Genomic DNA, 13,471 nt, shown 5'->3' on the forward strand with positions numbered 1-13,471 from the left:
TATTCAAAACTAAAGTTAAGCACAGGCCAAAACAATCTCCATTTAAATGTATGAAACAGGGCAGGCCTGTTCTTCAATGCAATTTTTTTCCAGAAGTGTTTAAGAAAAGAGATGACTAAAAATGCAGCACCCATCAGCAGGAATTTTATGACTCTGTAATGGTGTTTATTGACAGCTGTCAAACATCTGGGTAAAAATATGAAAAGATACACTTGGCAGGCACTGAGTAAGAAACATGGGGAGGTGATCAGTGGTGTGTTTATTTCGGTGCATAAAACATTTAAGGAAAATTATTTCCACATTTCTAAGAAAAGGTTACAAGCAATGAAAAACAAATGGAAAAGAAACCAAGCCATTTTTTTTTTTACAGTAATGTTGAACAAGGGAGGTAAAGGCAAAGTTGTTAATTCAACAGAAGCCAAGTATTTTGGACCAATCCCGGTTATGAGGAACACAGGTTAAAACAGACTAATTTTTCCTTTATTAATTAATACTGTTCTGTGACACAATGTTTAAAATCTGAACTGCTCCTACAGTTCTTTTTCCTGCAGTGTTGTACTGACAGATGAGAATAAACAAGCTTGCTCTCTACTGAGAGCTGGAAAGTGTGACCAAATCCTGACCTTCCCTCCCAAGATCTCCATCTGGGCAAAGAAGAAAGAGCAGAATCAAAGGCCAAAAAAAAGTATAGTTACCCAAGGAGCTCCCGTGTCTGCCCCCTTCCAGAGCACTCAGTAGCTCAAGTGCACAACTCTCCTTGAAAAGAGGACGAGGACACTTGGGTGGTCTTTACACGCCCAGGTTACTAAAATTTTCAGCCTGAGAGATTTGCATCCTGCACACAGATTTTAGCTGGGTTGGGGAACATCTTGCAAAGCAGTGAGGGGCTGGTGGGGAATTAAATGTCAAAGCCATGGCCCTCAATCCACAGCTCCACATGCTCTTTAGCTCCACAGGTACTTTAGATAGAAGAATCCAAGCTCAGATTTATTTTGGAACTCGATCAACAGCCAGCAGGGAAGACAGGAGATGCTCTTACACAAGGGAACAGATGCAGACAGCACAGAATGCTGTGGTCTGATGGAGAATATAGCAACCAGCCAGCCAAGAGTGCAAGCAGGTACAAACAACTGAGTTTTGACCCACTTAAGCCAACTATAAGTTATTAAAAAAAAAAAAAAAAAAAAATATATATATATATATATCTCACTCCCTATTCAATCTGTGGGAGCTCCAAGTCCAAACTAACCTCTAAATCATGACAAAAAAAGTCTAAAACAATATGCCTTTCTGTTCCAGTCACACACACATTTTCATCTGACATCTTTTCACACTGCAAACCAATTTCTTCTAAATGGTTAGGAAACAGAGCTCCAAATAGAAAGGATTTAATAACTATGTAGATAGACTAATAACATGAAGCTCTGAAAGAGCCACCTGAACCTTTTGCTCCCACTACAGACTCAAAGAGGCATTACTCATTTAATGAATAAAAAGTTTAAAACTCAGACAGCAGCAATAAATACTCCCAAAGATGGGGAAAAAAAACAGCACTTGAGCCAAAATAATACATATAGTTGGAGACCATCCCCTCAGGAATGTCAGCCACTCATGGCTCCTGCTGTAGCACCACTCCCAGGTTATCTGGGCTACATCATCTATACAAACTACCAGGTCATTAAAGAACTCTGGAGGACTCCTGTGTGTCACTGATGGTGGAACTCCTGAAAAAAACTAGCCATGTTGTTTCAGTAAGATAGATTGTGAAACACATCCCACCACGTTTTCCCCAGAGTGGGTAATCAGCAGGTCCAACAGAGCTGGACATCAAAATATGGAGCCTTAGGACTGAGAAGTTCACTTAATGACCTGTAAAAGACTGGCAACAAGAACATGTGAACTGGTGACAGGCAGGAAAGCCATCCGAATTTCCTAGCTTGCTCTCAAACTGCAATCAGCTTCTCACAGCTGAATGGGTCCTGCAATACTCACAGGACCAAAAAATTCATCAGTTAAGCAAAGTATAACTCTGCCCTTTAAGACTTTTTTTTCTGACCACATTTGCACACAAAGAATCATTATTCACATTTAAACTAAAATACTAAAGAAAAAATACCCAATAAACTACATATGGTGTGCAAGTAAAGAACACTTTTACAGAGTATGGAAAGCATAAAGTGCCACATGAGAGCTTGACTCTCCCTCCAGATCTCTGGGTAACCACTGCACACAACCCCACACACACCACGTAAGGTGCAAGCCAGGAGGAAACGGCTTTACTCCTGCAACATGCACATACCTTTTACTATCTTAAAACTGCTTATATATTTCCAAGAATGCACAAGCGGAATTACGAATACATTTATCAACAATGGGCTATCTTCTCCCTTGACATAATGACAGTGCCACTAAAAAAGCCTCAGCTTTTATCTGTTCTTACCAGGAGCAGAGGAAGTAACAGATGTCAGCTACAAAACCAAAGGATTAAAAAAAACAGTGACCAGCAGAGTCAGACACCAGCATAAAGGTGAGGCAATCACCAGCTGGAGGGCAAATTGAGAAGGAACAACGATTCTGGTAGGCAGAATGAACTTTGCAAAGAAAAGTGCTATGATCTTTCCTGATCAAATCATCCCCAACTCTTTGGTTACAAACTTCTCCAGACATTTGTACTGCACTTGTTGCTGTGGTATCGAATTATTTTTTGATGTCCAACCAGCCCATCAGATTAAGACTGTAAGCCTTTAGGGAGAAGTTTATTTATCTGCATGCAAAGTGCCCTAATCCATGATTTCCATTATTCCACTAAAGAACCAGACTACTGGTTTGAGCTTCAGACTGTTACTAAAATGTTACTCCTTAGAGATCCCACCCCTCAGAAACAGAATGGGGAATTTAAAAACTGCACTGTTTATAAGAAAACATCACACTTTTGTCCTGAGAACAGGTAGAGTGATTCTTTCACACAAGGGGCCTCTAGAGCCATAGCCAGGCTGTCAGACAGCCACATTCTGCTGCACCAGTGCTCACCCCGTCAGCACAACTCCATTATCCCAAGAAGCCATGAGATTGGCTGGGTCTTGGCAGGAATTGCTTTCCCTGGACCAGGCTCTTGGACTTTACAACTTTCTAAGGGGAGGAGAATCACAGAAAAATGGACATCTATAGATAATCAACTCTCTGATGTGAACAGGGCAAAGAAACTTTACATAACCTGGATTTTCCCAGGTCTTCTTCCCCATCATTCTTGTCCTATCTCAAAACACAGAACAAGGGAAATGTCATCTCAGATGTCTGGAGTCAGAGTGCTAGGTCTTGCAGATGGGCCTTTGGGCAAATTGTATATGGAAGTGAGCACTTTTTACATTTGCTGCTAGTTGGGCACCAAAAAAGCAAAGTGTGAATGAATTTTGCAGTCTGTGTCTGCATCACTGGGAGATGGCAGACAGCTCCCGTGGCCCTCCCAGCTGGCACACCATGTAGTCTTATTTCATTCAAGTCAAATAGCTATAACTGCCTTTTATCCAGATGCTTTTCTGATTTAGGTACTACAACTGCAAAATGAAAGAATTGAAGATTTATGAAGAGGCAGCCTGACTGGAAACAGAGATGGGTATTTGCTGTATCCATATGTATACCTACAGCTGTGGATTCAGAGACGGAAAGGGTTTCTTATGCTATGGTTAAGAAAGATGCAATGAGCATCAAGTCATTTTATACTACATTACAGAAGAAACCAGTTTGCAGTTTTGAGCAAGTCTTTGATGTTTGCTTTTCAATCCTAATGAGTAAATGTTAACTAATGTCATTATAAACACTTTAATCTGGAGGGAATTAAAAAAAAAAAAAAAAACCAAAGATTAATTTGATTGAAGCACTACATTTAATCCACGGATGACAAAATGTTCAAAAATAATTATTCCACTTTACGTGTAACAGACAATGAGTCACTTAAAAAAAAAATCTCAACATTGTGGCCATATACCAGCTCCTGGCTATTCAAGACTCAGACACAAAACTGGCATCCTGACTTTAAACCGCCTCAGAATGATCAGAACCCATATTAAGCTTCTTCCGAACAGAGAATACCAGTGAAGATACCCACTTTTAAACAGTGTGTCCCCCATCCTCAGCATACAAACAGCAGGATATATTTACACTATCCTGAAGGAATTGCAACTCCTTCAAACACTTTTCCGTTTAATTAATAAAAGAGACACTGAATACGGATTTCAGGGTACTTAAACTCTAGCAGGGTCTAAAATCTGGTCTCTGAGCGGGGAAAAAAAATTAGTAGATGTGACACTTAAATAACTGACAAATCCTTAAACGACAAAGCAATATTTTTCTATCCAGTGCTTTGCACAGCATTAGAAGAGTATTCTTAGAAGAGCAGACTCATCTAATACTAATACTTAGTATTAGATGAGTCAATTTATCTTCACTAGCCAGTTTCCAGGAGTATCCACTGGCGCCACTATACCACCTACAACAACACCTTGCACAACCACATGGAATTAAGACTTCAATTTTTTTAGAGGAAGAACTGCTTTTGATTTTAACCAAAACAATTATGAAACCTAAAGCTTACACATAGATTTTGGTAGTGACCATTACTAGTAAACTGCATAAAGAGTAAATAAATATCAGTACTTCCAAAACTGACACCAGAGTAATCCTGCTGCTTGATGCACCAAGCAGGGACAAAACACAAATAGCAAACTCCCAGCAAAAGTCTATTAAGCTTTACTTGGTTATTGTTAATAGGTAATACAATAAGCTGGTTTAAACAGTTTTCCCCAGAAGATACCCCTGTGACTGTGTTCATTAGCAAAATTACTTGTAACATGATGGGAAGTTCAGAACAAGCACAATGGCATAATCAGAGCTGCAGTTTCTCAGCAGTGCATTGTATTTTGGAGCATGTAAAGATTCTTGTGAATTTGCACAGCTGCACACATAAGCAGTTCTCCAAGGAAAAAACATTAAGACTGTTTTTTCATCAGTCCCTAACAATAAAATGAACACATCAGACCAAAACAATTTCTTAAAAGTAGGTCAAAAATACCCATTCATTATCACTTCTGCATTGGTTTCCTAGCAAATTCATCTACCCACACAGATATACGTAATGCGTATCCTGGAGACAGTGAGGCAGAGGAAGAAAACCAAATACATTAATGAGGTAGCTTAGACTGGGTAACTGCCGTTAAAAGTTTTATTGAACTAAGGAAGGTAAAATGTGGTAGTCCAGCTTCACTGAGCAAAAGTAGCTCTCTTGCTGAAGCTGCACTTTGTGCTAAATAACCTTATTAACTGAGACTATACAGAGGACACATTATGCAAGTTATCTCAACAGCAAAGGAGAAAAGGTAGATTAAATTTGATCTGATGGAACCATTTGGTCAAACTCAGTGGCTTAAGTTACCATTTCTAGCCCTTAACTACCTATATTCAGTACAGCCATACAACAGAATTCACAGCTGTACTGAATTCCCATTTGTTAATAGTGTGTGCTCCCATGCAAGCGGAAGCCAATACCTGAAAAAACAAAAAAAGAATTAGAAAACACATGTTTAAGATGTTTTGTTTGAAGCATCACTCAACTGATTCAGGAAAAACACTCGATATATGTTATAAAAAACTCCTGGCCTCTACAAGGTCTGCTCCTGTACAGTGCTAATATTTTAAAATTATTTTATTTCTTCCCTCTCCCTAAGAAACTTCATATGCTCTGAAAGCACCCACAACGTCAGGTGGGTAAACAGATATGTCAAAAATACTCTGTGAAAAGAGGGAGGTAGCTCAGGTCCCTTGGCAACCTTCAGACAGCTCACATTGATGTGGTCTACCTACCCTTGTAATCTGCAGTCAAAAACGAAAGGAAGAAGGATTTCGGCATGAAATTTAGTGACATGTTCAATACAAAGTCTTCAAATTTGACTCACTGGGCTCCCAAATGTAAGCTATAAGGTACTTCACACCCAACATACAACATTAATAACGTACCTAGATCATACATTTTATAGACAATACCCTCTCATTTGTTAAACATTTGGCTTGGGCGAGTACATAGATTTTGTTAACCACTTGAGAGACATTCTAGGCCAAACAAACAGCACAAATAATGTCAAAGTCTTTTTTTTTTCCAGTAATTGTATGAAATGCTGTAGGCTAAGCCTAACAGAAACTACTGAAGAAAAATAATAGACCCCATGATGCACTGCAGAGGTGTTACTACAACATCGTAAGTCAAGGGATGGTTCTAAGGTGCTGAAAGAGGAGACTCTCTAGACGGTGACCCTGTATTGTCCTCTGGAGGGAAAACAGTGAGAGTGCAGGCTCGAATGCCACCAAGGGATTCTGGAAGGTCAAATACTTTATGCCACTCATCTTTCTCTGGATCATACTTCTGAACTATTTCCACCATACACCGGTTATTCCAAGAATATCCTCCAACAACATAGATTTTATTTTCAAAGACAGCAACCCCAACATCACTTTGCCCACGTAACATGGCAGCAATTGGAGTCCACTGGTCTAGAGTTGGCGAGTAATATTCACAGCTTAGAACATCATCATAATCACTTGTTCCTCTAAAGTGATTCCCACCAATAACATACAGCTTGTCTCCTACAGTACACATGCAGTGCAGACCTCTGACTGTCGTCATCGGAGCTTTCTGAGTCCATTTGTCTGTGTCAGGGTCAAAACACATGAGTTCCTTTTGGAAAGTATCATGGGTAATTCCCCCTAGAGAAACAAAACACATTAGAGTAGTGCTCACCTTAATACACATTAGGTAACAAAAAAATACATTTTACTGAAAGAATTCCATCTTCCTTAAAACTTTTTCACTCTAGCTTAGATTACTATCACAGAAGTACTCCATTTCAAATGACATTTGTTCCTTTAAATGGGAATATGGACAGAAGCCATGTCTCACACTGCACCTCATTACACAATTTATACTGGCAGATTAAAGGAACAAAAAACTGTTACCTATGCTTCTGTCTTGCAAAATTATTTCTTGGCTTATATTCATTCATTTTGCTAGTTTTGTTTCTCACTATAAAGAATCCATTTCCCTTTCAAATTCTGATACTATGCTGCTGTGTTTTAAGTAGTCCTATCACATAGTAGAATTTTCATGAGAAAACTTTTTTTAACAAGTTCAAGTGAATAGAGGACACACATTTTAGATATTCTTCTGTTAATAGTTACGTATGGTTCCCTCTACATTTGCTTTCTCCATAGCTCCCTGCAAAAGCATTTGGAGAGGCTTCAGGACAAAAGGAAAAGAAAAATCTGTGGGATCTACATGAAAAACACACAGCAGACAGCATATTCATGTATCACCTGCAGTAAAACAAGCAAAATGGACAAAACACAACTGGTAACAGCACAGCAATAGGAGTTCAATGGACTTGCTCCAGAAAAATAAGCACCTGTACCTTATAGTAAATTCTAAAACAAATTCAACCTAGTCTACTGGCACAAGGGCCTCTAAATCAAGCTGTGCCAGCACATCTCCCCACCAGTTCTTGTCAGCTAAGCAACCTTGTCCCACCTCCTGCCCTGAATTTCAGTTTAGTTCTTAAGACAACATACTTTAAAATTTCAGTAGGAGAATATAGGCCGGTGATCTCTGCAATGATCACTGACAGACAGATTGAATCTTCTTTAAAAATTAAGCTAATAGCAGATTTTCCGACAACTCATTTGGAAAAAAATTGAATGAAACTATAACCTCAGTGACATACAGGACCAAGCAAATTCCAAATAAAAAACCAGTGAAAGTACAGATATCACTTACATACTATGATTAACATGAGAACTTAGCCCTTTCTATTACCTCCATGAAGGCAAAAGTTGTTCTTTAAAGTAATACAATTTCCAGTGCTTTCCAAAGTTTATAGGGAGGGTGTGTTGAATTACATTGCTATATTATAATACAATTATATAATTATTTAATACTGTTACACATAATTATAATATAATAAAATATATTATAACAATATTATATTTAATTATATTACTATATAAATTTATGTATGTGGCTACAGAAAACTATTCTGATTGGTAAAATGAGTAACTGCTTTGAAATTCAGAGCTATTCAATTACTAATAATATTATCTACAACAATTTTGTCAGCACCTGCAGTATATGTGCTGTTTGACCAGCTTCATATGAAACTGCATCACTACTGATACCATGGCAATCCTACTGCAACCACAGACTAATTTGTACTATCTGCTGCTGAAACAGAAAAAGTTAGATAAGTAACTGTTAGATAAGAAACTCTGTTTCACAGAGATGATATCACAGGCATGATTTACCTGAAATATACATTAACCCCCCATACACGGTTCCAGCGTGACCATAGTGGGGTTCATTCATTTTTGCAACGTAGCTCCACTCGTTCATTCTGGGGTTGTAACATTCCACAGTGGCTGTTGGAAACAAATGAGAGCATAAAAGTGTTGAAGCCAGCACGGCAGTTTGGTGCTGAGCACAGTGCACTGGCAGAAACATTCACAGAGGAAGTGCCAACAAGTAACACTGTTCAGCTGAGGAAGTCTCAAGGGAATTGTTGAGCACCATCACAGAAACACAGAACAGATAGGGTTGGAAAAGGCCTCTGGAAAACATCTAGTCCAACCCCTCTGCTAAAGCAGGGTCACCAAGAACAGGTTGCACAGGATCCTGTCCAGCTGGGTTGTACCATCAGCAAACTTGCTGACAGAACACTCTACCCCTTGCTGACTAATTTTCTATTGTATTGCAGGGTTTTATTAAGGATTTGCGCAGCAATATACAGCACAGCATATGCAAGTCACCACATCAATTTACAAAAGCCACCCTTAAAAAAAAAAAAAAAAAAAAAAAAAAAAAAAAAAAAAAAAAAAAAAAGAGATGAAACATCCCTGAATCTGGAAAGGAGAAAAGCAGTGCCTGTGTTGATGTATAACTCTATTTGTGCCGTTTTCTTTGCGAGCTGGAATGTTAAAATTATCAAGGGATTTATCAGATCAGAAATCACAGAAGACAGTACTAAGTTAAGAAGAAACCCTTGCCCAGGAGTCAGTGCAAAATGGATTCCTGAGAAGAAAACCTCTCTTCAATGTAAGGTGGGAGAGATGCAGGTTGCAGGAAAAGGGTGTGCAACAACCACAGAGAATACAAATAGAAAGCAGATTCAGTAACGGAGCAAGCTCTAGGTGTTGGCAGCTTGAATACTACAGTATGATCAGAGGGGCACAAGATCCTCAAAAACCCCATAATATAGTGACTTTACGATGCACAGAGCAACTGTCAATAATTAAGTTATCTTAAAGACAAATCTCATTTTAAATAATTAAAATAAAGACTGCTTAAACTCTGTTGGATGTTAATGAACTAAACATAGAAAAATCGAATCTGTCTTTAAAAGTGGCATTTTATTTGCTCTAAAACAAGGTTTTTATTGAATCAAGGGCAGAAAATCTGAGTCAGCTCTATGGAATCAGTGATGATGACTTAAGAGTGCAAGATTATGCATCAACCGAGAGAAAAAAATACCCTTAGAATCTGAAAAACTTGCTATTATAAAGGCAGGATCTAGTTAGTGTTAGTTTAAACCTGCAAAATTATGGACCAGACGAGTAAAGAACATCACACAGTAACACTTACATAGTGAATATAAGACACCACACCCAAACTCCAAAGCTGTTTTAAAAACATCCTCTGGATCATTTTGGCTGAGTGAAGTATAGCTGTGGTCTCAGACTACAGAACAAAAAATCCCTAGTCATGAAAAAATTAGTACAGAGCACATTAGAGTGACCTTCTAAATTCTCTTTTAGTTGATGCATAACCTCCTTATTGTTGCAAAATGGGATGATCATGTGTAATTCCATGCAATTAGCGTCTCAAGTACACACACTGAAAATAGAAGCTTCCAGTTCCAATGTTAGAAATACTGTTTGACAATCAGTTCAGCATCATCTAAGGCTAAAAGTGAAAAATAAAAAAATCTGTTTTGCACATAAGAATTGTTAAATTGTTACAGCACACTGGATTTACTTCAGCTTTTCCCCACACAGGAGCTGAAATTTAAATTTATGAAATACAGAAAAGTGCCATTCCAGAACATTAGGTTCATGATATAAGGCAAAACACACTAAATTTCTGCTTTTTTCTAAACAAATTATATATGTTGATTTGCATGTATGAAATTAATAATTTCATAATTAATTGAAACTGTTTCAAAATAGTAATGAAATCTTGAAATGCATCTGGATCTGTGAGAGTGCCTCACACAAGGACTCCCAGTTCTGCCACCTCCAGGATGTGTAAGATGTGACAAAAAAATAACAAACCAATACAAAGTAACCAAAGTCATGTGTGTCTGCAGTACTGGTGATGTACCAAATTTTTGATTTAAAAAATCTGTCCAACATATGGGCAAGTTCCCAAGTCTACTCTAAGAGATCTGCCTTGGTTGTTTGCATTTTCTTAATAAAGATAGAAATCTCCTCTTGAAAAAAAATTGTAACCTGCAGATCTTCTGTATCTATCAAGGACTTAGCCATAAATCCAGCGAATGCACAAAGAACTGATTCCACAAATGACGCCTAAAATTAAATCCATGAGTTGTGTTTCTGTGCAGTGCCACCTTGACACCACACGCAGTTTTTGCCCAATCCCCAAATAAACCCATGCTCACTCTCGTAAACATATTCACCCATACCAATATTCTTTTTTTAAAAGGAAAGCTCCTTTCCACTCTGCTCTATTTAGCAATAAGAAGCAAAGATGTGCAGAAATTTCAAAACCAGAAAGAAGCAGATTCGATGTGCAAGTAAATATAGCTGTCCCAGTTCCACCCCTAGAACGGCCCCATCCAACCCACCATTCGCTGCTCCTCTGCACCAAAACCATCACTCTACTGCTTCCACAAAAACAAAGACATCTTCTTTCCCAAAGTGCTTCCACTCTGCATTGAGGTGAGGAACTTGTATTTCTAACACACTCCAAGGACAGGAAGAGCAGGGGATGTGCAAAGGAAAAGCAGATGTGCAAAGCAACTGCAGAGCCAGCAGCACCCAGATGAATATGACATTCAACACGGGACAATTTTACCTCACTCTGCACTATGAACTGCATTTAAGAGAGAAGACATAGCCAAAATAACCCTTTGGCAAAAGAAGGCAAAACATGCAGAATTGGTACACATTACTGCCATCACTATCACCGCATTGTAAAGACATTATTTATCTGGCAAAGGATGATGCCGAGTCCAAGACCCGTCACATTCTGATGTGGCTTCAAAACTGTCTCGAACATTCCCAGCACAGCTAAGGTAGTGTCTGACAGTATTTCAGACAAACTATTCCAACTCAAATCTCACATCCACTGTGCTCTAAAACAAAGCTAATCACTTTCCAGCTGAAAACCCCTACTCTTCTGTTAGATTGATCCACATACTTGCTTCCCTGTTACCTTACTAATGCAAGGTCATTCAACTTCTTTTAGCAAGATATTCCTCTGCACTGAAAAGAAAAAAATATTCAAAATTCCAGCTATTAAAGGTGCCCATAATTTAAGAGAGACATCAGGACATTCTCTACAAAATCTCCAGACAGAGCAGAGTTCACAAAACACTCTAAAACTGCTACTTTAACGCACCTAAATGAGAGTGATGGATTCATTCTCCCAACACCATGACCAGGCTTTATGTTTAACAGTAGAACTTCTGATGTGTTCATTACCATAATCCAGGGAAGACAGGCCTCATTTTAATAGAATTAAGCAATCTCAAAAAGACACAAAGCTTTAGCAGTCCCAAGGGATTTTCAGCCTGCACTCATTTTATAGTGCCATCTGTGATGCTATTTGAGGAGTATACAGATAGTTAACACTTTTCTGTCAGCAGCTTCCTAAAGCGTCTTGAGGTCTATTACAGCAGCACTTAGCAACTCTGTAATGTCCCAAAAACCATGATCTTAATTTTGTTATATTATTTCTATAATACAGCTTGCTTCTGTACAACTCTAAGCTGACTTGGTTAAATAGTCCTGACTAATTTTGTCCTAGCATAGCAAGGAGCCATTCTAAAATAAGCCTCTGCACAAGAGGTCCTCTAGTTCACACTCTGGTCTGATATTCACAACACTACTCAGACAGTAAACAGCCCAACTGGGTACTGATGAATATCAAACAACATCATTTAAAATATATATTAGCTATATCTTTATATACATATATATATATATGTATATATATATACACACACACACACACAGGGGAAGTTTTTACATAAACAAGGAGGGTTCAACATCATAGCGGGCATCTGGAAAATAAAAACCTTCCAACTTGATGGGCAGAGGGTCAAAAGAACAGGTAACTGGCCTGGACTGCCGGTTTTCTCTTTTTGTCTTTATTGCAGCGTGATGAATGAATCTGTGGTTTGGTTACAACCCAACATCCCTTTAAGTGCTCAGGAAAAGCCCATATATAAAAACCCCAAACTCTACTCAAGCCTATCAAGAGCAGAGCCTGAAGTATCTGGAAAATACCTAAATGTACAAGTTTTCTAGTACTTACAGGCACAGCTTCTGCTGTCATCAAGCAGCACAACAACTCTTACAATGAGTTACAAAAATCTACTTGTCAGAAGAGAAAATGGTCTCCAGCATTCAGCTGGAATCTGCCAGTGTGCTCTGCTTCACAAGTATTTTTGGGAGCCACACTTGGTTTTCCCTTTGTCTCTTTTTCAAAAACGCTCATCTTCTGCACACCTGCTTTCTCAGGCTGGGCTCCTCCCTGAGCCCAAGTGCTGTTCTCCTGCCTTCTAGGAATACCTCTGGCAGGTGCCTGCCTTGCCTGCGTTTAAAGAGAACTAACCAGAATTATCTACTATCCTTCCAGGAGTGGTGCTTAATTCTGCACAGCCCTAAGCTGTCACAGGGTTGAAAAATCTAAATTGTAATATCATAATTCAGGACATTTAAAGGATACATTTACCAAAGTCCAACACATGTACCACATACATGGGCATTCACTCATCCTTTCCAGTGAGCCAAACTTTTCTCATTGGCATGCACTGGTAAAACAGCAGCTCATTATTACACTAAAGCAAGTATTACAGATGTAGAAAGTGGCATTTACAAAGTTCTCAGAAGATGAAACATCTGAAAACTGTTTTGAAAAGGCTTGATAAAAGCCTCAAAAAAGTATAATTTTTATTCCTGTGAATGTCGGGAGAAAAAAAAAAAATTAGTTTTAGTAACTTTAATCCTTTGGCTCTTTTCCATAAAAGCTGATCTTCCAGAAAGCTGAATTCAGGTTTTGGGAATTTTTCCTCTCTAACAACAGACTGGAATTAGTTTGAACCCAAGGGCAACTTCTTTAATATCTGTCCAACACATATTTGACCTTCTCTTCTATGAAAAGCCCGAGAGTTTTTCTCTTCTGAAGAGAATGGGA

At 38.5% G+C, this 13,471-nt stretch overlaps 1 protein-coding gene across 11 annotated transcripts in view; it reads right to left on the reverse strand.

Moving 5' to 3' along the window:
• Positions 1–227: 227 nt before the first annotated feature.
• Positions 228–13,471, reverse strand: part of KLHL13 (kelch like family member 13) — an 88,062-nt gene continuing 74,818 nt past the window's right edge. For all 11 annotated transcript variants that reach the window (XM_042027636.1, XM_042027597.1, XM_042027609.1 and 8 more), the window contains 2 exons: positions 8,341–8,454; positions 228–6,753 (listed from right to left, as the gene is read on the reverse strand). In XM_042027636.1, coding sequence (XP_041883570.1) covers positions 6,266–6,753; positions 8,341–8,454 — 602 coding nt within the window. In that variant the 3' untranslated portion in view covers positions 228–6,265. The remainder of the gene's footprint in view (positions 6,754–8,340; positions 8,455–13,471) is intronic.

This window comes from Corvus kubaryi, unplaced genomic scaffold, assembly GCF_017639235.1.
Source record: "Corvus kubaryi isolate FWS band 111438036 unplaced genomic scaffold, C.kubaryi_AGA036_p1.0 130, whole genome shotgun sequence".
In the NCBI taxonomy this organism is placed as follows: Eukaryota; Metazoa; Chordata; class Aves; order Passeriformes; family Corvidae; genus Corvus; species Corvus kubaryi.